Source organism: Chiloscyllium plagiosum, unplaced genomic scaffold, assembly GCF_037043375.1.
Source record: "Chiloscyllium plagiosum isolate Xiang-an unplaced genomic scaffold, Cpla_swu_hap1 HiC_scaffold_13, whole genome shotgun sequence".
Classification (NCBI taxonomy): Eukaryota; Metazoa; Chordata; class Chondrichthyes; order Orectolobiformes; family Hemiscylliidae; genus Chiloscyllium; species Chiloscyllium plagiosum.
In genome coordinates, this window is record NW_028270151.1 from 30,726,397 (window position 1) to 30,752,804 (window position 26,408).

General features: G+C 37.8%; 1 protein-coding gene across 15 annotated transcripts in view; it reads left to right on the forward strand.

The window, feature by feature from the left end:
* The window catches only part of dlg1b (discs large MAGUK scaffold protein 1b), a 435,380-nt gene that overhangs the window by 19,029 nt on the left and 389,943 nt on the right, over positions 1-26,408 (forward strand). For 8 of the 15 annotated variants that reach the window (XM_087993459.1, XM_043702479.2, XM_087993449.1 and 5 more), the window contains exon 4: positions 11,695-11,760. The exons of the other annotated variants lie outside the window; for them this stretch is intronic. In XM_087993459.1, the coding sequence (XP_087849585.1) occupies positions 11,695-11,760 (66 nt within the window). The remainder of the gene's footprint in view (positions 1-11,694; positions 11,761-26,408) is intronic. 15 annotated transcript variants of the gene reach the window in all.

Below are 26,408 nucleotides of genomic sequence, written 5' to 3' on the forward strand. Positions count from 1 at the left end.
AATGCCATTCGTGTATTATGAGGAAATGTAATCTCATATTTTTTGTTAATGTTTATTTTTGATTTTTTTGGCTTTCCAGCTGTGTGGTTAACCTGTTGGCTGAATCACTGGGGATGACATTTGCAATAAAGGCAACTGTTGGAATAAGTACAGGAACATGCCGCTTCTCAGTTGAGAATTTTCGCAGTTATTTCAGGGATGTGTAGAGGGTGGTAATGCTTGCTTTGTACTCATTAATGTTGAATATGTAGCATAATTAGAATGAAAGAATACAAATATATAATTTGTAGTTAATTTGGGTGGAAAAACTGTACTGTTGTCACAGTAATCGCACCACATCTTTTGTGTTGTGATTTACATTTCTGCCAAATAGGCTTTGTGTAAAAGTTTTGCCACAAATAGCTCCATCTTCACTCTCACCATTCTTCACCTGGTTCTTCCGATTTCTTAACTTTTGCAGTTATCTCCCTTGTATGCTTTACATCATCTTGTACTGTGTATCCTATTTACTGATGGTTTTGTTGATTGGGACTTTGCTTTAATGCTGGTTAATTAATTTTCTTAAAGTGTGCTGTGGAATCTTTTGTTCATACAAATTTTAGCAATACACTAATGCAAACCTGCAATGGCACAATTGATGACTCAGTAAGATTATTGCTGAATGCAAATTGGGACACCATTATGCTGCTTGGGTTCTGTTGTTATATGGAGGGAATCTGGAATACACTGCCAGGTGGATAAAGATAACTTGTGCTGGTTATGTCATGATAGCTGTTAATTTTCAGTATTGTAATTTGACTAAATATTTGACCAGTGACCCATTTTTACCAAAAAACCTCATCATTTCCTTTTGTCTCTCAGTTCTATAATATCTTTATGAAATCAAATAGTTGAGTTGATTAGCAACATTATTCATTTTAATTTAAAATTAAAATCTTGTATTTGTTTGCCACCTATAAGGCAGTGGCCAAACATCGCATGAGTTTGATAAAAGTAAAATATTACAGTGCTGGAGATCTGAAACAAAAATAAAGTGCTGGAGGGAAACAGATCTGGCAGCATGTATGGAGAGAGAAAGAGCGCTAATGTTTAGATTCCAGTATGGTGGTTCTTCAGAACTTTAAATTGCCTCAATCAAAAAAATCAACTTTTGTGCAAAGTGAACCATGTATTCTTTCAGTGTTGGTTTACAAGGCACATCAATGTAAGCAAAGTAGCCAAAGTATCCGCGTTGCCTACGTTGAAGTCCAAAGCTTTTTGTTGAATTTACTTACTTTGACTTGCAAAAGGCTTTATATGTGAACATGAGCAATCTTTAAACAACTCTATGGAAATGTTGGAATTCTGAGGTTGCATTTAAAATGTTCCAATCATAGTAAAAGAACATGCAAGTATTTGAATATGAAATTCAATAAATAAATATTCACTTCAATCTTTTGATGCAACAGGAATTTTGAATGTTGTACATTTATAATTGAGAACTTCCAGCTGTTGTTTTTTTTTGTGTACTGTTATTTGTCGTAAGATTGACACCACAAATATATATTGAATAATTATATATGGCTGAGACGTTTTAAATTTTTCCCAAGATTTACTGCCTTTTTTTTAGCTGCAGATTTTATACAAATTGTTCAGTTAGTGTATTAAAGTGCTTCTTTCCAGCATGTATGTTGATTGGATAGGGCAAACGCAACACAAAAAAAACATTTTTTAAGTTGTGCAATTACTCATTCTGGACCCCCCAAATAAAATTCAATATTACAATAGTACATTTTTAATATATCCTTTCAAAAGCAAAACAATAGATTTTCCTTTGGCCCTAAGATAAATTTAAATCACTTGAGCGATTGTTTGTAGATTAGTAGTTCAAACTGAGGCATAAATTGCAGTTCATGACAATACTAGATATAGTATACAAGGCACAGTAAGTTTAAAACCAAATGATGGGGTTGTTCTGAGTTTTTTTATCAAGCTTATAGTTAAGATGGAATATAGCAGATAGCACTAAACTTCAATCTTCAGGTATCAGAGACTGCCACATTAGAATTGTTCTCTGTTCCTCTGCACGGAAATCTCCTTCGTGATTAAAAATTCAACTGATTAGGATTGAAGTTCACTTACTCTGAATTGTTTGTAATTTTATTCAGTTCTTTTAAGTTATTTGCATGTTTAATATCTGAGGAAGGAAGACTGTGCTATCAATGTGTGCTCTAATTTTTCAAGACTTGTTCCATCTTCGTTGAATTTGCTGCTTGATAGGAGTGGGAATGTGAAGAGAAACCTAACTCAAATTGGCAACCTCTGAGAGCTAGCTGAAATAAATGAGCAGATCTTAATCTCTACTTTCATTCAACATTTGTTTTGAAATATGTAAATTAAAGAAAACATTGAATATACCAGTTTCAACTAGAATTAGTCACCTTTACCTGAGGTTCATTGGGCTGAGGACATAACTGGGGAACTGGAACTCGTTCAAATTCATGAGCTTTTCTTTTTCAATCATTGAATTTTTTTTGTCTCTTGGACCCTGTTGTTTCATGAGCTGTTTTCTCTTGCTGGTTAAATGGGTGGGTTGCTAATCTTTAATTGTAATTTTTGCATGACTTGCAATTTGTTTTGTTTGTTTACTGTTGCATCTTTTTGTCTTGGGGTTAGGATGGGGGTGCTGTTCTGTATTGTCTGTACTGTATTGCTGACATGCTCTGGTGATATCAAACACTGAGCTTCTCCCAAATTCTACTCAAATTCTGGATTTTAGACTGGTGACTTTCATTGACTGGTGACAGTCATTCTGCTTTGGAATCATCTCCTGTTGAATTTAATAGTTCACTGTTAATGAATGCACCAAAAGGTTGACTGGGCCTTTTTGGAAATTTTCTTTCAGTTCTTCCAGTGTTCAATTAATAAACAACATTCTGTGATGATTAACTGGTGCAAGTTTGTAGAATGCCTGCTGTTAACTTGCAAGCAGTATTTGGCAGGGTTCCATTGAGTAGACCTTCAGAAATGTCCTTCATTGATGGTTTAGCTGGATGCTGCAAGGTGCACAGTTGGGCATGTCATTTGCCTGCTTTTTATTGTGGCGTAACTATTCCAAGAAGGTTATTGTGGAGCTGCAATATAACTGTTGAAAAGTGTGTTGTCTTTATTTTCATTTTTCCCTTTCCCAGTTCGATGTTTCATATCTGGATTTTTGTTTTCTTATGCACTTTGTGCAATCTACAGAGAAATTTAATTTCAGTTGAATGATTAAAATACTGAATGACTTTTTTTTTTTGGTCGCAATTTGATAGTCTCCGTAAAAGCAGTCAAAGTATTTGAGTTCAAAGTGCTTGTTTGTTGAAGCATTGCTGTTCAACTTACTACTTCTCCTGTATACTGGTTTTAGGCATATTAGTATGTTATTGTGAACTGTGCCGTGTTACAATTGAGCCTTTTTAAACCTTGGGATGTTTACTTCAGTGAGTATTCCCAGGTGTAAATCCCAAATACTTGTCTAGCATGTAACCATCTTCTTTGGTAAGGTTGCTGTAAAATTGCACATCTTATTCTTTTTGCCTTGAAGGAATAATCATTTTATGCATTCATGGGATATGGGTTTTGCAGGCCTGACCAGCATTTATTGCCCGTGCATCGTTGCTTTGTGAAGATGGTGACACACTGCCTCCTTGAATTGCTGAAGTCCAAGAACTGCAATGCTGTTAGGAAGTGAGTTGGAGTCTTTTTCACCCAGCAACAGTGAAGGAATGAGTGTATCTTTGCACTCTTGACCTTCTAGATGGTAGTGGCTATAGGTTTGAAAAGTGCAGTCAGATCATCCTTGGTGGATTTCTGCACTGATCTTGTAGATCGCTACTGCTGATTGTGCTTGTGAAGGGAGTCACTGTGGATGTGGTGTAAATAAAGTGCTCGACTTTGACCAAAATGATGTCAAATTTCTTGTGTTGATGGAGCTGTGTTAAACTACAGATTAGAGACTGCCCAGGGAACGCCTTATGGACTCAGACCTGTAAGCGTCTCTCGGTTCGTCCCGGAGATCATACTCTTTGGAAGTCTGGAATAAGAAAACCTCTTACAGACAGATTTAGTTTAATTTTAGTCATCCCCTTTATTTACCAATAGCATCACTGTTACACATAACACTGATACCTATAAGCCAAACTAACTAGCTTCTAATAACTCAGGAGAGTAGGGCACCAGTTCTTCAAGAGCCCTAGCAGGCTGCTCTGATGTACTGCTACAAAGTGGCTTCCTTTATACAAAAATTTGCAAAAGGATTGCATGTTCTTAATTAGACAGATAACAGTGAAAGACAATAATTCGTAAGGAAGAAAAGTTAATTAACATCTGTATAAGCTTGACTCATCACTCCTACGGGCCCTAAGCCATTCATCAGGTGGGAAAACATACCCAGCCGAGTTAGGTGCCTGCTAGTGAGATAAATTCCTATCATAAAGAGGTACCAGTCTCCGCTAATTGGAGCGTTCATAAGGTAACCTTGCACAGCTCACATGTCAGATAAAATTATTTTACAAAATGGTTTCTTAGCAAGGAGGGCAAACTTTTGACCATAAAATGGCTTCCTGACACATTTGTACCAGAATCTTTTCAATGTTGGGCGTAGAACAATTTCTAAGCTAGGAGCAGACTCCTGCTTTTTAAGCGTTGAATCATTCTGTACCTGAGGCCGCGATGTTACTGCAAGGTTGCATTTAAACTGATTAATTAGTCTTTGAATTAAACTGCTTTCATTTCAGGATTGTGATTCAAATTCAAATAAGACATGAGATCTGATTAGTTAGAATTGACAGTGGGGCAGTCTGTAAGGTTTGTAGAGTGCGCTGCACAAACAGTAAGTTAAAACTTCACTAATATTACCTTTACAAAGTTTGTATTTAATAACTGGTAATGGCTACTCAATATCATCATAAAGTCCCAAAATGCAATTAAGTTCAATCCATAGCAGGTAAGCGCTAAGAATTAATTTACTACTGGCTTCAACAGCCTCAGCACTAAAATGTCCCTCTCTCTCGCGCTCTCTCTCTTCTCTCGTGCTCTCTCTCTCTCGCTCTCTCTCTCTCTCTCTCGCGCGCTCTCTCTCTCGCGCGCTAAGAATTAATTTACTACTGGCTTCAACAGCCTCAGCACTAAAATGTCTGTCTCTCTCGCGCGCGCTCTCTCTCTCTCTTCGCGCGCGCTCTCGTCCTTTTCAACTCTCAAGTCAGGGTCTTATAACAACAAAGTTGTTTTTCTCTGTGTCTGCCCTGCTTGCAAGGGGTAATAAGAATCCATTATAATTGACAGGATCTGACGTCCGTTACAAGGCTTTTGATCAGAATCAAACACTGTCATTAATTTCACAAGGGAACGGCCGTGAATGTTATCACTTGGTGTCCTGTTCACACAGATTCACCAATGCTAAGGCAAATGTTCTTAATTGCCTTAGAGCATCCTGTTGTCATTTGGTGAGCACAGATGTCCCTATTTTCTGCATTCCTTAAGGTCCCCCCCTTTTACTGAGCCTTCCTGCCTGTCTATTTTCTAGTGCAGCAAATGTGTTCTATAATTCAGCATTACATTTTAGTCTAAATGTTTAAAGACCAGTTTTAAGACTATAGACTTTCTCAGCTGCACTCATTCAGACAAGTGGGGAGTATTCCCTCACATTTTTGATTTATGCCTTGTAAATGGTAGTCAGTCCTTGGGGAGTCAGAGTGAGTTACTTGGTACAGGATTCCTAGTTTGTGGCCTCTGATCACCACAGTGAATGGCTAGTTCAGATTCTGGTCAGTGAAAACCCTCCAGAATGGTAGTGCTGGTTTTAGTACTGCCTTTAAATATCAGGAAGCAATGGTTAGATTCACTTATCTCAAATCTGCAAAGCTTGTGTTATTTTACCCAGTTAAAGAACATTGTAATGACAGTCAATTGCTCGGATGTATAGTCAAGACATTTTTGTCTCATTTTATTAAGTGAGTCTTTTAATTTTGTGAGCACAGATTTAAGTTGTCACTTTGGGCAAAAGTATGTGGGTTAAGAATGTGACTAGGTCATTCAGTCTGTTGGTCCTAACTAACCATTCAGTTTGTTTGTAGCTGATCTGTGTCTTCACTTCATTTACATCAGCGTCAATCAATTTTTAGACAGAATTCTAGATTTGTATTAGTTTGACTGAATATGTGTGAATTGATTTTCGTGTTAAACTGGCCCAGCTGTAACTTTAATATCATTTTTTGATTTTTCTTCAACTACACTAATTTTTTAAAATGTTAAACAACCACTTGACCCCATATATCTTGATGTGATACTTGACTCTTGTGAAAAATATAACACTGAGCACAATATTATTTTTATTGTCTCTTTTTATCTCCATACTTGACCTGTCTTGTATATTTCAAAAACTATCAAGCAATGACGTGTAATTAATCAATTAGATGGGGTGATTATTAAACATGTAGACTTGAATGATTCTTTAAATTTCATTTTAATGTCGTGGGTAGTTTTATCTCTGAAGACATGATTTGAACTTATTTCCGATCTGGAATCAAAACATTCACTTAGCCCAAACCAGTCTGTTTTTTTCCTTTTCGACATGAGTCTCAAGACTGCTCAAAACAAGTGCAGTGGTCATAAGAGTTCTTGTGGTTCACTTGTCAGTTTTATCTGATTATACTTGTGGGAAATAGTTTGGGACAGTGTGCTATGCTAAGGGATTATATAAATGGATGTTTTTGTCTGACCTTCAGTCTTGAATTCTGCAGCTGTTCAACTGAAGAGTTAGCCAGATTGGAATATGATGTCAGCGATAATCTGAGATCATCAGTTTTGATGACATCTGCAAAGTCACGTGAAAATGCATTCTGCATGTTTTCCCATAGGGGACCCCTTGTGTACGCATCAGGGTAATTATGCATTTCTCATAAACCCGTGCTTACATCATTGTAAGAGCCACATATTTGACTAGCTGTCATTGAGCTTTTTATTGAAGCTGGAATGCCATATCCTGTCAAAGATTATACAAATGTAGAGCATTGCTACTCTAACCTAATAGCTGTCAAATCACATTCTTGTGCAATTGTGTATAGTAATAAGGGGTAGGTGCAGATTGGTTAAACATGCAAGAGGTTGTTGCTGAATTGCATAACCTTAAGTCATAAACTGCAAGCCTGTTTTACTGGTCTGGCTGTTTATTTAGTGTAACTGGTGGATACTGTTGGTGGATAATTTGATTGAAGGGAAAATGTTTGGAAGTGAAAGGTACACCTTTCTTTCTGACTTCGACCATTTGTTACGATTGAAAATTGGCTATTGGTGTAATTCATAGTTTCAGTCGGTGACAAAAGCATAACGTGAAAATGGCCAATTGTCTTTTGGCACAATTGTAGCTGTAGTTAAACTTTGGGTTCGTATGAACCAAAACTTACGATATCACTTACATTGCGAAGTTGGGTAGAGTAATTATAGATTGGGAGGCAGGAAGTTAGAATTTGGTGTTTGTGAAATTGTAGAATGTAGTGGAGGTGTGGGAGTATTGCATTGTCCCTTTAAAAGATGGTATCTTTTCTGTACTTATAGATTTAAAAATGGATGCCTGAGCAGCAATTTGAAAGTTTGCAAATATGCAGAGCACCCAAATTGAAGCATTTGAATGGAAAGGCTGTGCAGTTAGCAGGCCGAGTAGCAGTATTTTTTAATCAAGACAACTGTCTTGTGAATTTAGCCAATCAATTCGAACCAGGTACTTGGATACCAAAACCTATTAAATTTTGACAAAACGCCAGTCCTATTCAAAGAAACATTGATATGTCATCAAGGGTATAAAAGAAAGGGGTGGTTGGACAAAAACCCCAGGTCAAGCTGCCATCTGCAAGAGCTAACGGCCCTCATTCTGAGAATTGCTGACTCTCTTAGCCTCCCCTATGTCTTAGAGAAAGCACCACCAAAATATCAATGGTACCAGCAATAGAGAGGGTATTCCTGACAGCGGAATTGGCGCAGGGTATTCCTGACAGCGGAATTGGCGCAGGGTATTCCTGACAGCGGAATTGGCGCAGGGTATTCCTGACAGCGGAATTGACGGAGAGCACTTCTCTTTGGGTGTTCTGATTTTAGTTCTCAGAGGCGGGTCAACCTTCACTTGATAACATTTATTTCTGTGGAACTAGTATGACTGCTGGCTTCTGTTTCCCCATTACCTAGGGAAAAGTGGAAAATGAAAATCAGCAGGTATCCCTGAGCCTCTCTTGTTGTCCAGTGAACCTGAATTCTCTTTACACTTCTCCCGTTCTAACTTGCATTGAAAATGCCTTGTAGGGTTCGGATTTCTTTTGTTCACAACTTCAGAAGCTTGTGCCTTCCCTGGAAAGCATTGGACAGCTATGTCAGTTATTCCCATCAAGGGTACAACATTTCCGTATTAATTGAGTTATTATTGTATTTTAATTTATTTGCCAACGAAACTTCCAGGCAAAATGTGGTGAAGAATCGCCACAGCATCCGGCTGCAGTTCTTCATTATGTGATTGTAATTTGTGCCCCCTTCAAGCAGGCTATATAGTTTATTTTCTCTCAAAGGATCATGCTGCATTTATGAAAATTGAGCATTACGAAATAATGCATTTTAAGTTTCGTCCTATCCTGATCTCGTGCATACATGGACTTTTTAGTAATAGGTGTCTTTTAATAGGCATCTCTCTGCATTATGACCAAAGACCGGAACACTGACTAGTTGTACTGTTTTTTTTTCTACTCTGGCTGAAATTCGAGTAAAATTTATAGTTCAGCCTGTTTGTGGATAAATGGTCATGGCAAACATTTAGTGAAGCTTCCACCTGCAAGGTTTGCTATGTGGGTACACAGATGCACACAATGGATTAGCAGTTAGCCATTGGAAATTTTTCATTGTGATGTGAATCACCTGAAAAACAATTCCGAACTTAATTTTATAATATTATTTCCCTTATGACAACTTGGCATTTATCATTTATTCTGACTGGACTTAAAATAATTAACTTGTTTTGGAAATGAGCCATGAGAGCTGGCCAGTAGTGCTTAAAAGGAATCTTCAGAAGGTCTTGTACTTCAGAAAATTCAAAGGTTGTAATTGCCATCATGCTTACCTATGACGTTACAGCATGCACCTGGATGAGGTGAGAAATCTTAACCACTGACTTGTTGTGGAAAATCTCATCAGTCATGGTTATGCTGTTACTGCAAAGATACTGATCTGATATTTATCTTATTCGACGAAATCAAAATGTGAAAAACACAAACTGAGCATTTAAACAAGAATCTGATGGTATGGCTTCTGAATGAACTAAATCTTGGCCAGTGTAGCATTTTGTTTTACATGGTATTTCACTTTATCCTTCTTATCTATATTTCTCAGACAATTGTATCTATATATGAATTGTCAACTTGTTACTTTGGAGACAAATGCATGTACGGTATTAGTAAAGTTTTAAATGCATCCTAGATTTAATGAGCTAATTACTCTCCATTGGGAGGGTGCTTGGAGGGGAATGTATGTTAATTATTTAAGCCATTTTTATGACAATAAGGGCTATTATCAGGACTGAATTTCCATCATGTGAATTGCTTTCATTTTTATTTCAATTGTTGGAAGTGTGAACACTGTCTTGGAGCATGTGCTTAGTTCTTTTCTATGATCAGTTTCTTGATCATGTCTTAGTTTTGTTTTGCTGTTTGTATCAGCATAGTCGATTTATTCTGTCATCTAAGCATTATTGGAATGGAGAATTGAGAAGGCAGTTAAAAGTCATACTATGACAATAAATATAGAACTTGTATTTTTTCTGATACTTGTAATTTTGCTAAGCTTCAAGGAATGTTGAGTTTTAAAAATAAAAATAATTAATTTGATTGAAGGTCACAGTATCAGTAGCAGTTTCATTTCTCATGATCCTTGTTGTACCTATAGCACTAAATTGTTGACAATATTTGGTTACTTCATTGACATTCATCATATTTTATCTAAATATATTACGCTGCACCTATGTCTAATTTTTTTCCAGTTATGAAATCAATGACACTCCTAATTGTTGTCAAAATGGCATTCTAAAAATTACATTTATAGTAATTGTTCTCAATAAATTCTAATTGAAAGATGGTATTCTTTCTTGACAAGGTATTTAAATCCAAAGATTATGCATTGTGACTCACTATCTATTCACTTTGCAGAGGCAGTCTGACAACCCTTGCAGAATTCTCTGGTCTTGGTAATTAAATTTGAAAACTGCACTAACTAATCATGAATAACTGGCGATTTTTTTTTTTCAGTCCTCTTTCCAACCAAAAATTAATGTTTTAGCGTGCTCCTAACTTCAAGTAACTTGATTCAAAATTATATGAATATTTAGTATTCCTTGTATCAAAATTTTCATTTTGCTTTAGTTATACTGGTATAATTGTTTGTTAACTCCTGTTTTATTGGCAGTAAAGCAGCTTCATAATATTGGGAGCATGTGGCTTATGAAATGTGAAATATAGTCTGTTTAATTCAGTTAAAATATAACCAGTTAAAACTTCAGTTTACAGAAGTCACTTTAATGTTGAAATATCATTAGCTTTTCTTGTAGATTACTTGGCTGCTCTTTTGTTGTGATGCATTTTTGGAACAATAAAAGATAATATTTGTCAGGCAATTCTTTGTAGCAGTTGAAAATGTGTTGCTGGAAAAGTGCAGCAGGTCAGGCAGCATCCAGGGAACAGGAGAATCGACGTTTCGGGCATAAGCCCTTCTTCAGGAATGAGGAAAGTTTGTCCAGCAGGCTAAGATAAAAGGTAGGGAGGAGGGACTTGGGGGAGGGGCGTCGGAAATGTGATAGGTGGAAAGAGGTCAAGGTGAGGGTGATAGGTCAGACTGGGGTGGGGGTGGAGAGGTTAGGAAGGCGGTGCTGAATTCGATGGATTTGACTGAGACAAGGTGGGGGGAGGGGAGATGAGGAAACTGGTGAAATCCGAGTTCATCCCTTGTGGTTGGAGGGTTCCTAGGCGGAAGATGAGGCGCTCTTCCTCCAACCGTCGTTTTGTTGTGGTCTGGCGATGGAGGAGTCCAAAGACCTGCATATCCTTGGTGGAGTGGGAGGGAGAGTTGAAACGTTTCAGTCAAATCCATCGAATTCAGCACCGCCTTCCTAACCTGCAATCTTCTTCCTGACCTCTCCGCCCCCACCCCAGTCTGACCTATCACCCTCACCTTGACCTCTTGACACCTATCACATTTCCGACGCCCCTCACCCAAGTCCCTCCTCCCTACCTTTTATCTTAGCCTGCTGGACAAACTTTCCTCACTCCTGAAGAAGGGCTTATGCCCGAAACGTCGATTCTCCTGTTCCCTGGATGCTGCCTGACCTGCTGCGCTTTTCCAGCAACACATTTTCAGCTCTGATCTCCAGCATCCGCAGACCTGACTTTCTCCTAATTCTTTGCAGCACTTGAGATTATATATAGACTGTTCAGACCTTTAAGTTTTCTTGAATGCTGCATTTCTGAATTGACCAGGATGTAATCAAGTAAGTCAAAAACGTTTAACATTTTTCTTTTCTAGTTTATAATTAAAGAAATAGTTAATTTGTGCACTGAGCCTTTCTTGCAGTGATAACAGTAATAAGTTGAGACTCCAGGTTCCTGCTGACATTTGTGTCAATTCTCTCACTGTCTTTTGCTTCTGAAGGACAACTCTCTGCTGAATGAAATACTTGATGTTCTTCAGACTTCTGTCCCTACTCAGGTTATACATGTAAGTACAATGCACTTGTACCATTCTCCATCCCACATGTTCAATGGCATTCATTTTTCTTGGGTACGTGTTTTTTTCACAAGCACGAAATTCATTCATTTTTTAACATAATCTACGAAGGTGAACCTGAAACAAAATTGGCTCACACAAATTTGTTGGATCTGTTTACATTTTTCATAGTGATATGATGTCATTTTTGCTTGCCAATTAGTGATGGGGAGTTCCTACAGTCAAACATGCTGAAAAGATGCAGATAGTGAATATTTGTAGATCTAATGTGAAGTTTGGGCAAGTAAAATAAATTAGTACAGCAAAGTTTAAAAATTACTTAATTTTATTAACCTCAAGTAAAATTGGGATTTTTGGTTGGGGGAAAGACCTATTTCCCTTAGAATGATCAATAACCAGTGGGTATGTATTTAAAATAAGACTAAGAAAAAAAATAAGTGTATGTACTTGACGGGACAAAATCCGCAGGTCTATGGACCAAGAAGTGGAAAGTGGGATCAGACTGGACCAACACAGATACAATGGGCTGAATGAACATCAATGTCCTCATGAAAATAATGAATTAATTGTGACAAGAGATCTTTTAGATGGGAATATTAATGAAGTTGATCCAGGTTGCAGATTATCCAAAACTGCATGCAATGTGATTGAAAGTCCATGTGGTGTAGGGTTACCCACAGTGTTGTCAGGAAAGGAGTTTGAGGGCTTTGACCTGGAGACAGTGGATGAATGATTATTTAGTTTCTGGTTAGGACAGTGTATAATTGCCATGCTTCTACTATCCATCTAGACTGAAAAGTTGCTGGTTTGGAAAGTGCTATTGAAAGAGGCTTTGAGTTTTGCAGTGCATTTTGCTGCCACGGTCAACCAGGCAAGTGGAAAGTATTCTGTCTCCCTTTTATGACTTGTGCCTTGTAGGTGATGGCCAGGCATTGGGATGTCAGGACATGAGTTACTCTCCTCTGCAAGCAGGGTTAAATAAAGTCCAAGGAATTCTAAAAATCTGTAAGGTGCAGGAGGTTAGCTAGGGAAAGAGTAAATCCACTCCAGGACAAAGGAGGGAACTTGTGTGTGGAGGCAGAAGAAGTGGGTGGTACTTTGCATTGGTATTCACAAAGGAGAAGGACACGGTGGATCGTGAGGTGAGAGAGGAATATGTTGATATTCTAGGACATGTCGATATAAATAAGGTGCTGAGTGTTTTGAAAAACATTTAAGGTAGCAAGTTCCCAGGATCTGATAGGATCATCCCAGAATGCTGAGGGAGGTAACTGCTGTGGCCTTGTACGACATCTTTGTCCCTCTTTAGTCACAGGAAAGGTACCAGAGGACTGGAGATTAGCCAACGTTGTTCCTTTTGTTTAAGAAGGGCAACAGGGATAATCTGAGAAATTACAGGCCAGTGTGCCTTCCATCAGTGGTATGAAAATTATTGGAGAAGATTCTTAGATTTACTTACATTTGGAAAAATATGGGTTAAGAATAAATAATAATGATAGACAGCATGGCATTGTGCAGGGGAGGGTGTCTCTCACAAACTTGATTGAGTTTTCTGAGGAAGTGACTGAGATGACTGAAGGCAGGGTAGTAACTATTGGCTATGTGGGCTTAGCAAGGTCTTTGACAAGGTCCCTCCTGGCAGGCTGATACAGAAGGTTAAGTCTCATGGGATCTGTGGTGAGCTGGTAAAGTAGATATAGAATTTGTTCGGTAGCAGACAGAAAATGAATGGAAAGGTGTTTTCCTGTCTGGAAATCTGGGGTCAGTGCTAGGGCACATGTTTGTAATATTTTATCAGTGATTTTGAGGAGAATGTATGTGGACTGAATAGGAATTTTGAGGATGACGCAAAGATTTGGGGAGTTGCGGATAGTGAGGGAGTTTGCCAGAGCATACATCAGGAGGCAGGCTAGAGACTTAGGTGGAGAAAGGGCAGAAGGAGTTTAGCTGAGAAGAATACAAGGTGATGCATTTTGAGAGATTTAATGCAGGAGGGAAGTATGCAGTGAATGGTAGAACACTTAGTAACATAAGCATACAGAGGCAGCCAGAAGTTAGATTCACAGTTCCCTGGAGGTGACACCTTCATTGGCCAGGCCATAGAATATAAGAATTATCAAGTCATGTTTTAGCTGTTTAAACTTCGGTTAGGACACATTTGAAATATTGTGTACAGTTCTGGTTGCCAGACTACCAGAAGGATTGGGAGGCTTTGGAGAGAGTACAGAAAAGATTTATCAGGATGTTGCTTGGTTTGGAGGGTATGAGCTATGAAGAGAGATTGGACAGACTCTGTTTTCTTTTGATCATTGGAGGCTCAGGGGTGACTTGTTACAAGTTCACAATTGAGAGGCATGGATAGAATGCATAGTTGAGTTCTTTTGGTCAGGCTAGAAATGTTTTAAGGTAAAAGAGGGCAAGTTTAAAGGAGATGTAAGGGACAAGTTTTTTTTACAAAGTGTGGTAAGTGCTTGGAATGCACTGCCAGAGGAGTTGGTAGAAGCAGATACAATAGCAATTTTTAAGAGTCATCATGATGACAGATTTATGAATCATTAGAGGATGGAGGGTTAAGGACTGCGTAGGGGCCAAGAGTTTTTAAGCTTAGAAGGGCTTCCTGTGTTGGCAGAGGTTTGGTGGGCCGAAGGGTCTACTCATTCTACCCTTTACAGGATTCTTAATTCCTGACTTGCTTTTGTTGCCACAGTGTTTATATGACTGAACTCATCCCATTCTGGTCAATGTTAACTCCCAGAAGCCAAAAGTTGTGAGTTATTGATGGTGTCGGTACCATACAGCTTGTTGGCTCATGAAGATGGTGCATTTGCGTATTGACTCAAAAGTCATGTGCAGCTTTCAATGCAGTTATCGTGCTTAATATTGCCTTGGAGGGTGGACTACTACGTTTTAAACAAAAAAAATGGAAATTTCCAAAGGAGCTGAAACATGGTGCTACGGATTTCTTTTCTTGGGAAAGAATTCTGTTTATGCTGGAGTTGCAAATAAGCATCATGTTCAACCCCTTCCTGCATTATACCATATTCTGTGCATAAATACCATTTTTACAGAGACTGGTTGTAAAGACTGAAAGCTTGACACATCTCCACTTCTTGTTCAAGACTGGCATACTTGTTAATTCTCTTTGAAAAGTTTTCATTTTTATCCCTTGTGAAAATGCAAGTTGCAAGTCTTTTTGGATTGAAACAGCTCTCTAAAGTAAGTTGGTGCAGATTTAATGAGAAATTGGTATCTTTAGTCTGAATAGATCCGTAAAATTAAAATTGATCAGTTTTCAGATTGCTGAGTATGTCACCTGTGTACAAGTTTTTAGATGTGTATTAATGTTCCTTCAGTTGATTTTAAAATTTGCTGTCAGGGCATGTGATTGAACCTGTACAGAATTTTATTTTGCCCAGATATAGGGAATTGGTTTCTTCATGTTTAGTGTACAAGTAGCATGTGAAATTAGCATGTTAAGTGCATCATAATGGGATAGTGTACTGGCATGGATAGAAGACTGGTTGGCAAACAGGAATCAGAATTGTACTAAACTCTGTTTAACAGCGCGGTGGCTCAGTGGTTAGTACTGCTGTCTCACAGTGCCAGATACCTGGGTTCGATTCCAGCCTTGGGTGACTTTCTGTGTGGAGTTTGTACGTTCTCCCTGTGTCTGCGTGGGTTTCCAGGTGCTCTGGTTTCCTCCCACAGTCCAAGGATGTGCAGGTTAGGCGAATTGGCTATGCTGAATTGCGCATAGTGTTCAGGGATGTGTAGGTTAGGTGCATTAGTCAGGGGAAATGGGTTTGGGTGGGATGCCTTTAGAGGATAGATATGGACTTGTTGGGCCGAAGGGTCTGTTTCCACACTGTAGGGATCCTATTCAATGATTCGATGAAACTGGTCTTTTTCCAAGTGGCAGGTGGTGACTCGTGAAATACCACAGGGATCAGTGCTTGAAAGCTAGCTATTCACAATATGCTTAAATTAGATTAGGGAGCTAAGTGTAATATCTCTAAGATTGCAGACAGCACAAAGTTGGGTGGGAGGATGAAATTGAGGAGGATGTAGTCTTGCTCCAGTATGTTTTGGACAAGTTGAGTGAGTGGGCTGATGCATAGCAGATAAGGTGTAATGTGGATAAATGTGAAGTTGTCCATTTTGGTAGCAAAAACAGGAAGGCACATTATTAACTGACAATAGATTGGGAAAGGAGCAATGAACAAAGCCTGAGTGTCCTTGTGTACCAGTCGCAAAACGTAAGCGTGCTGACGCAGCAGGTGATAAAGACGTCAAATGCTAGCGCAGACAAATTGGTGGAAAAGCTCAGCTGGTCTGTCGGCATCTGTGGAGAGAAAGCAGAGTCAACATCAGTCCTAAAGAAGGGTAACTGGAATTCAAGCATTGACTTTGCTTTCTGTCTACAGCTGCTGTGGACCTGCGTGTTTCTCCAGCAATTTGTTTTTGTTTCCAGCAGCTGCAGTTTTTAAGGCAAATGTTATGTCTAAGTTTGTAATGAGAGGATTTAAATACAGGAGCCAGGATGTCTTGCTGCAACCGCAGCGGGCCTTGGTGAGACTAAGGAGTATTGTGTACAATTTTGATCTCCATGTCTGAGGAAGGATGTCCTGGTTAAGAAGGGAGTGCAATAAAGCTTTACCAGACTGATTCCAGGTAGAATTGACATATGACGATAGACTTTAGTTAAACTATATTCACTGGAGTTTAGAATAATGAGGGAAAATCTCAAAAGAAACCTGTAAAATTTTAACAGCATTAGACAAGATAGACTTGGGAAGGATGCTTGCGATGTCTGGGAGTTCAAAACTAGCTTTCACAGTTTAAGGAGAGAGGCGTGGCATTTAGGAAAGAGATGAAAAGAAATTTCGTTACCCAGAGAGTGGTGAACCACAGAAAGCGTCGAGGCCAGATTATTGAATATTTTTTTTCAGTTCTGCCTCATTCTTGGGGGTTAAAGGGATCCAAGAGTATGGGGAGAAAATGGGGATAAGTTGAATAATCAGCATTGTAATATTAAATACTGGAGCAGACTGGAAAGGAAGATTGGCTCCTATTTTATGTTTCTAAATGTGGATGTACAGTTTTGGAAATTAAATTTTGAAAGTGGATATTAGATTTGTTAGTTGCAGCTGTCTGTTTGTAATGACTACTGAAAGTATTTCCTCCTTATGCAATTGAACACTGACTAGTTGTCTCAGCCACATCATTTTTGTAACGTTTGAAAATACAGGCTGAGGAAAGGTAATCTACGTCATCCCTACTCTGCAAAGTCATGAAGCTTCAAATATCAAGATTGACCAACATTTCACTAATTAATAGCAGTACATTCTCTTGGGAGAACAAGACACCCTTAATATATTTTTCAAAAGCAATTGGGGAAAATATCTCCTTACAACCCCATGCTGCCCAACAGTGGTGCAAAATAGTCCATAACACCTTGTTACCAGGCAATATAAATATAGTTTCACCTACCATTTTGTGATCTCTGCCTCAGTCAGAAACTGGTCCATCTCTCCTTTATAGTATGCAGAACATCTGTATTTATTGTATAAGCTAGCAGTTTGTTCCATAGGTCTAATATACTTTGTGATTAAAAAGAACAGTCTTAAGAACTTGTTTCTATGTGGATTATGTGCAAGAGAGTGCTAATAGTATTAAAAATACTAAACAAAGAACCAAAGGGGGAGATGAAATAGATTCAATAATACTTAAATGGACTTGGGACACTAATGAGGCTAAAGGAGTCTATTATAAGGAAGTAAATACTAATGTAATTGAGCGTTAACATGGCAATTTGAAGGGGAAATCATGATTTTTATTAGAATTCTCTAAGGTAACAAGCATGATAGATAAAGGGGAATGTGTAGATACAATATATTTGGATTTCAAAAAGGCTTTTGGTAAGGTACAGCTCATGAGGCTACTGAAATAGATAAGAACCCATGGTATACAAATAAAAGAATTGTGGATGCTGAAAATCAGAAAAATGGAAACTTGTGGTAAAACTATGATGGTTTAACAGCATTTGTGGAGAGAAAGCGGTGAGAACATTTTTGGTGTTAGTGACCTGTCTTCAGAACTACCCAGTTCAGTAGGTTGAGCCCATGTGTGCAGGAACTTGAGGAAACATTGAGTAGATTGGACCGATGCTTATGAAGTTTAGAAGAGAAAGCTGACCTTTTCAAAATACAAAGGATTCTTTAGGCTCTTGACTCTTTTAGATGCAGGGAGACTATTTCCTTGTATGGGAAACTGTAACACCAGTGGACATAATCTCAGAGTAAGGGATTGTCCATTTTAAGACTTTTTTTTGAGAGGATAGTGAATCTGTGGAAGTCTTTACTGCCAAGGGCTGTACAGGCTGGATCACTATGTATATTCAAGGCTGAGATAGACTCTTCTAATCAGTAAGAGAATCCACTGTTATGGATTATTAGATCAGCCACATTCTTATTGAATGGCAGAGTACACTTGATAAACTGAATGGCCTACTTGTACATTTTATGACCTTGCATCCCTGTGTGTTTCTCAATCTATTGTCAGGGGCCGTGGGTTAGTCCCATCACTTACTTGTATATCTGTAGCAAATTGCCCCAATGTTTATGCATCTTCTATGTGAATAAGCCCAGATCAAGTTTTGTCGGCTTTTTAAAGTAGGGTTATTCTTGTTGGGAATCATTTTCTGAGTCCCTTCAGACTTTTTATGAAGCCTCTATCATCATGTAAGTGGTGAGATTATTCTAATTTTTGCTGACATCTTCAACAACATCAGCATCAATATGTACTGAAAAGTCAGCTGACCTCATCCAAATATAGCTTTTTATTTAAACTGTCTTTTCACCCGGTTGTAACTTTCAGATATCAGATGTAATGCCAAGATCCTTTTTTCCTGCCTTTTAAACTGCTTTTTCCATCTGTTCCATGTGAAATATTAAACAAGTTTGGTTTTGGTCCTGCACTTAGCTCTAGTTCATAACCTTTAATAGAAATTAGTTTACTTGTTCATCATGTCCAAATCTTCCAATGGGGTATGGTTGTAAAGTGTGAAGCCCAAGAACTTGATTTATTATTCCCCCAATGGAGAGAAGCTATACCTATCGCCAAATTATTCCAAAGCCATTTTTGTTCAATTAAAAGTTGCTAGATGATTTTTTTTTTCTCTTAATCTATTGATATTGCTAAATCTGCCCTTTAGCTAAGTTTGTACCTTGTAGTTTATAAGGCAACTTTCTTTCCCCCTTTATTTTGTACCAGAAAGAGATATTTGATGCCAATAGATTTTTCTTTGCAGAGGTAGCATCATTGTTGAAGGTTATTCTTTCTTTTTCCTTTTGGTTTTTTCCCCCCTCTCTAGGTGGTCTCCAGCCAAGGTCTGTTTTGTGATTTCACCAACGAAAGATTTGTTGTTGATCTGATTGAACCACTATAACTGTGTGCTTGTTGAATTCAGTCTCCTGTCCTGTGCAACGGAACATTCTCTCATTTGGTACACCATCTCCACTGAACTCCCAAAATTCACCTTGAGGATATGAAGTGCATTCACTTTGCAATTTTTGAGAAGATATGTAGATCAGGTTGAGGTTCAGATTGTAAGTTTGCTAGCTGAGTTGGTAGGTTTGTTCTCAGATGTTTCGTCACCATGCTAGGTAACATCATTTGAGCCTCCAGTGAAGCGCTGGTGTTCTGATCCGCTTTCTATTTATGTATCTTAGTCTATTACAGACCAAGACACACACATAGAAAGCGAGACGTAACATCAGCGCTTCATCAGATGCTTACTGATGATGTTGCTTAGCATGGTGATGAAATGCCTGAGAGCAAACTGCATTCAGTTTCTTCAGCACTGCACCATGTGTCACTTGTGTGCTTTCATCTGAGTGCTGTGTTGGCAAGAGCATGACTGCTTGAGAACTATTCAAGTTAGATAACATTCTTGAGGGAAACTGGCTAAAGGCACGCCACTGACATTTGCAGGTGGTTGAGAGCCAGGTTGACAAGATGTCAAGTAAAGTGCCTTTTGATGTGAAATTTTGCCAATTTTCTTAAGTGGAAAAATACTTACTTTAGACCAAATATGATGGTACTGCATTAATTTCTACACAGTTAAATATTAATAATGAAACATGCCATTCTTTGCTAAGATGTGTACCTTTCCAATCTCAACTTTTATATCCAAAGGGATAGTCCAGTTTTACATTTTAAAATTTGTTTAATGTTAAAACAAAAATTTCAAATTGGTGACAAATGCGAAAGGGGATAAGCATTATTTGCAATATGTGTGTAATTTTTTTCAAATAATGCATTTTTAATTGATTGGAATATCGTTTGAATGAGAAAAAACTTGGAGGTTAAATCTTACAGCCATTTGAGTTCAATTGCTCCTTTCCAATCCAGAGGCAAAAATAATTTTTTATTTTATGCTATGGAATTTCTAAGCAACTACAGATTACAATATAAAGGATATATTAGTGTTCTGGGATCAGAGTAATAATTGAATGAATTTGGTGCCAGGTGATATTTCAAATGTCTGCATCTTTCTTTTCATTCTCCATAATTGACATTGCATGATCTGTGCTCACTAAACTTTTAAAATCTTTATATTAGACTGTTTATTCTAAGGATTTGTCTCTTTTATTGTTAAAAATGCATGACTTTCACAGAATACTCATTTATCATTTAAAGAATTGGAGCAATAGATTTCAAAAATTGTTTGTGGCAGATTTTGTTCTTATTCATAATTTAAGATAAACATGCACTTGAAGTTTATGTTCTGAAGCAGTATAAGTTCTATAATTGTATTGATTTACAAATATCTCTTTTTGGAAAAATGAATGGAAGAGAGAGGCTGCTTTGAAGCAGCAGGTGGATTGAAGCCCAATCGCAATTTCTTTTACCCACTGACATAGGGAGTAGCTAGAATATTAAGTCCATTTTTGCCAGAATTAGAAGTATTTATAAATAATCAACATTTACTGATTGCATCATTTTAAACTATGAAACACTGCTCATTTGTAAGATATTCTTAATTGATTAAAATCTGTGTGTACAGATATGAACATATTGGAGTTTATACTCTTTCATTTCTCTTCCTCTTCCTTAGAGAAAACTATTGAGCAGTGTTTCCACTGTTATTTAATTAATTGTTTTAATAATCATTTGATCTGAAATGCATCCTCATTTGAATATTTGCTTTGATCTGTATGGCTCTGATAAATACTAGTAATGCATTCTTATGAAGAAACATTGCCCTGAGCATCCTTCAGGAGCTGGACTGATCCTGACCAAGTCATTAAAAGAAGTCCGATAACTGAGTAATTTTGGAAGTGTATTATCTGTTTCTTTCCAGTATTCTATATTTAGAGTTATGATTTCATGGAAGGAAACCATTCAATACATTGACACTCTGTTGAGCAGTTCAGTCAGTCCATTAATCATTTGCTGTAGCCCTGTTGTCCTTCAGCTTTGTTTTCTCTGAAATGCCCATCTGGTTTTTCATAGATCATCTGAATCCAACCCCCTCCAAATAAGGACTCTTGCATAAAAGGGTTCTTTCTCATCCCCCTTTTTTACTTTGCCCAAAACCTTAAGTATGACCTGGTCATGATGCAACCAGCTGATGGGGACAACTGTTTTTGTCATAATCTCTGATAACTCTCTGGTTTTTCCCCTGAATCTCATCTGCTCCAGGGAGAATGATTCGGCTTGTCCAACCTAACATTGTGGCTAAATTCCTTCATATCTGGAACCATTCTGGTAAATGTCTTCTGCATCTTCTTGAGGCCTTGGCATTTTTCATAAAATATTTTGGAACCATAATTTAATACTTTTAGCTGAATCATAGCTCATGAAAGCTCAGCTTAACTTTTATCGTCAATTTAGACACCTAAAATCTGTATGTTTTGCTAATTACTTTGCTACCTACAAAGATCAATGTACCAGATATTCATGTCCCCAATGATTGATTCATTTCTTTGTCGTCTGAGCTTATTCAATAATACTGAGACTTCTTGAACTTCATTAATGTAAAAACGCTTGATTTGGATTTACTGAATTAAAATACTTTCTGAATATGTGAGGAATAGCCACAAAAACGTTTGATAGCTTTTTTGTAGGGACATCAAATGTTGGGCATTTTCACCTTGCAAGCAACTAAGACTACTTAAATGGAGACACTGGATAAAATCTTTGAAAATGTGTACTGAGGATTCTTGTTCTTGTCTATTGCCCAAACTATCAAAGTTTAGGACGAGACTGACATCGTATTGATCTGGTCCTTTATCATTTGTTGGCCGAAGGAAGCTATTGTTTGTTTGACCTGCTTGAATATTGAGTGCAGCAGACTTTAATATTAATATCACTAGAACTTGAGAAGAACCATGATATAGAATAACATTGAGTTTGAGAAAATCCAAGAATCAGTTATAAAGTATAGTAGGTCCATCTGCCATATAAAACTGTACTGATGAAGTGTTAGCACATGATGGTGGGTCGCACAAACCTTGAAATGTTCCAGCTATAAAAGTTTATTATTCATGACCTTTGTAGGCAGTATTATTTTCCAATGATTTTTTTTAATGATAGAATTCAGTGAGATTTGTATAAAGCCAATATTTATTTTTAAATGGCTATTCCGCTAGAACAGTTGAACTGAATAATGTGACTGTCACGCAGGCATGAAAACATTTCCTTTCTATGTTTTTCTTGACCAGGTTACAACAGAAGATCCCGGTGGTTCTGATTTACAGTAGTAGTGGGATGAATGTAATATGCTCTGTTTTGGCTTCAGTTCAACTGTCATCCAGAGAAGAAACAGAGTTGAAGGGCTTTTTTTCCTTTTGGTCAACCAGATTCAGAATGGAGAGTTTACCTTGCAGTAAAGGTTCTTCTAGTCGTCCATAGTACTGATACATTTTATTCTATTTTCCTCCACCGCAAAAAGCAATACTCCGCATTCTAGAAATAATACAATTGTTGAAACTAAAGGTGGATACAAAGGAAGAAATCAGAACCACTCTTTAGCTTGCTGATTGTGTGTGCTCTTGCCCTATAGAATATCTTGTTCCCTGGTGGGATATGTATTGTGTAAGTTGAGTTAGAGAGCAGCTTAACACCAGTTTATGTGGTCTGCCTTGCAATCTTGTAACATAAATAGCAGTAACCAGTAGCTATTCAGTAATGCCTAGGTGGAACTAAAGTGAGAGAAATTCTGAACATTGGGAAAATCGTCCCAATATAGTATGGCAATTGTTGACAGTCTCATTTCATCTTGACATCTGGATGATTCTGTTTTTACTTCACTTTATTTTGTGGAGCATAACTAATGGAGTCCAACATGCAGTGTTGAATCAGCAGAAATTTTCTCCACCTAAGTGTTGGAAAGGGTCATCTGCCCTGTTGTCATCTTTTGTGGGTTACTGTTCAATTTTTGTTTTGATATTGCTCCTGTAAAATGCCTTGGGCTGTTCTTTTATGCCAAAGGAGCAATATAAATGTAAGCTGTTGATATAATTCTCTTACAAGGAGTGTTTGCTATGCAACTGACTTTTGGGAAATTCTTCTATGATTTTGAGAGGGGTAACTGGCTGGTTGGTCTGAACCCAAGATCGAAACTGCAAATGTTGTTTACTTGTAAAACTTGGCATCCAGGAAAACCTTTCGGTCACAAGGTCATTTTTGAACTGAGGGTACGTGGGTGAACGGAGATTTTTGCAAATGTTCTTTTGTTATTGGTTAGTTCATGGTGATGGCAAGAATAGTGTCAGATGGGATTTGGCTTCTTTCCTGTTGTCTTAAAGTGGGGGCCAGAGTGTTGAACAATTGTAATTTACTGTTTGGAGGCTTTGCTAACATTGGCAATTGGCTATTGCTTTGTCTTAATTTATTCAATAGTCTTTAAAAATGTGACACAAATATAATTTGTTACAATGTTTAAAATATTATGGGTGATGAAATTGCCTTCGGAAGTGGCAAGAGTAGACAGATGATGGATAAAGTGAAGAATGTTGCAGAGATAAACAGGGAAAAAGCTTTTAGGGTTGAGGATGAAATTGTCAAATCAGATTTCTTGAGGCATAGAATTGCGGTAAATCAGCAAGATTGGGCATGACGGCCAATTGGACCTTAGTATGTCAGATATTTAGACAGTTTTATGTTCCAACTGGATGAGCAAGAAAGAGGAATTGGGAAATAAGTCCAATGATCTTAAAGGCCTGGGTTTCAGCAGCAATGGGAAAATGATATGAATAAATGTGGGCAATGTTGTGAAGGTAAGCACTTATGGGAAGGATAGTTTGGTCAGTTAAAGTGCCACTCCTGCATAAACTGCAGATCTAAGTTGCATTTTACCCGAATTTGGGATTTGGTGGGATGATGGATCTTGGAGAAGGGGAGCTAAGGGAATATCTAATCCTAATTGCAATTTACCATGCTGTTGGAAGGAGTGAGCAGGCTGGAATGACACACTGAACAATTTAGTGTATCTGAGATTTAAGTTAATCCAGTTGACGTTTCTCTTTCCCTTTAGTTTTCCTTTGTTCTGTCCAAAATGAGAGAAAATTCCATTACAATTGTTTCTGTCTTCCATTCTTTTGAGAAATCTAATAGTACAAGGATTTTTTTTTTTGTTTAAAATTGGCACTGCGACAATATTGTGGCTTCACTCTGAGAGCCTCGTGTATGTTAACTTTTTCCAAAAGCCAATTAACAACTTCACCCGACTGAATCGTGATAAGTAAATTGCATCTTTTGGTAGAAGAATTGCTCAAGCCGGTTTGTGATGACCTCCTACTGACATGCCAGCAATCAATCTCTAGAGAGAAGGACTGAGGGATAAAGAAGCTAATTCTTGCAAGCTGCAGTACACTTTTCTTTCAAGTCTCACCAAAACTGGACTGTGAATTTTCCAGTGATTCACTATACTTCCATTTTTGCACTTATTTCAGAAACCAAATGCTTAAAATATATGTTGTGATTTTAACCTTTTACTTATAACTTGTCAAATTCAAGCAATATTATTGTAATGTTAAAGATGGGTCTATACAGTGATTTTTTTCTTGGTGAAAATTTTTAATTCATTCTTACCAGTGTTTTATTTCTCTAAACTATCAACAAAATTCTTTGAATTTAAATTCATTCACAAAATATTTATCTAGGTTCAGACATGTAAAGTCACTTATTCAGAGTTGAATGTGTGTTAAAAAATATACCAACTATTGCTGCTAAAGAACTACTTGGATATTTCCTTGTGGAACCAAAAACTGATGTGATACCATAGTACTGTGTACTGTTATTTCTGTTTGTGTTAGTGAACATGGTGTAAAAGTGAATACATTTGTTCAAAAAAAGAGGAGATGGATATTTATCATGTTTTAATTATGGAATCAAGTAGCTGGTCAAGATTAAATGCTAGGCTTGGATATGATGCTCCTGAATCGATTTTGGTAATAGGTACACAAGTATTGAAACCAGAGAAGAGAATCATTCAAGTGCCAATATGTACATGTCACGTCTTGTGAAACATCAAGACATTTTGATTGGGTTTTCTTCTCAAAGCTGCTGAAGTTTCCTTTTAGGAATGCTTAGTCTACAAATTTCTTTTCCATCTATTATCCAAAAGTTTGGATTGATAAGTTAATGGGTACAAAGTTTCTAACTTTTAATAAGCATTTTTATTCCTTCACTGTTGGTTCTTGAATTATTTGCTATAAAATGTCCAAATGGTTGAGTAGCTTACAAACTCTTTGAATTCTGATTTGGCCATTTGAAAGCAGTTGAGCAACTTGCAGTGAAATCTTTTTTTCTCTCTCTCCTTACATGTTCATCAGTGTTCACTGAAACCCTTGTGTATATAGGATGCAGTATTACTTTATAGCTTTGTGTGGGAAAGTTAACTTTGGTCATGTCTTTGCAGTTATCTGAGGTATTATGGATAATCCAAAGTGAAACAATGAATTTTGTGCACACATTGTGTAAGGCACCTAGTTAGTTCTGGGCACCCAATTCAGATGCAGCCGGAATGAATTTGTTGTTTAAAAAATAAATCAGTGCCAGATTCTGCATTCAGGCTATGTTAAATTTAACCAGCTGCTGTCTTGTTTAGATTAGTGTGTGTGTGTGTGTGTGTGTGTCTCTCTCACCTCACCTCCCCTCTCTCCCCCTTTCTCTGTGTCTCTCTTTCTCTGTGTGCTCTTTCTCACTCTCTGTGTGCACTCGTTCTATCTCTCTCTGTGTGCGCCTCGTTCTTTCTCTCTCTGTGTGCGCCTCGTTCTTTCTCTCTCTGTGTGCGCCTCGTTCTTTCTCTCTCTCGTGCGCCTCGTTCTTTCTCTCTCTGCTGTGCGCCTCGTTCTTTCTCTCTCTGTGTGCGCCTCGTTCTTTCTCTCTCTGTGTGCGCCTCGTTCTTTCTCTCTCTGTGTGCGCCTCGTTCTTTCTCTCTCTGTGTGCGCCTCGTTCTTTCTCTCTCTGTGTGCGCCTCGTTCTTTCTCTCTCTGTGTGCGCCTCGTTCTTTCTCTCTCTGTGTGCGCCTCGTTCTTTCTCTCTCTGTGTGCGCCTCGTTCTTTCTCTCTCTGTGTGCGCCTCGTTCTTTCTCTCTCTGTGTGCCGCCTCGTTCTTTCTCTCTCTGTGTG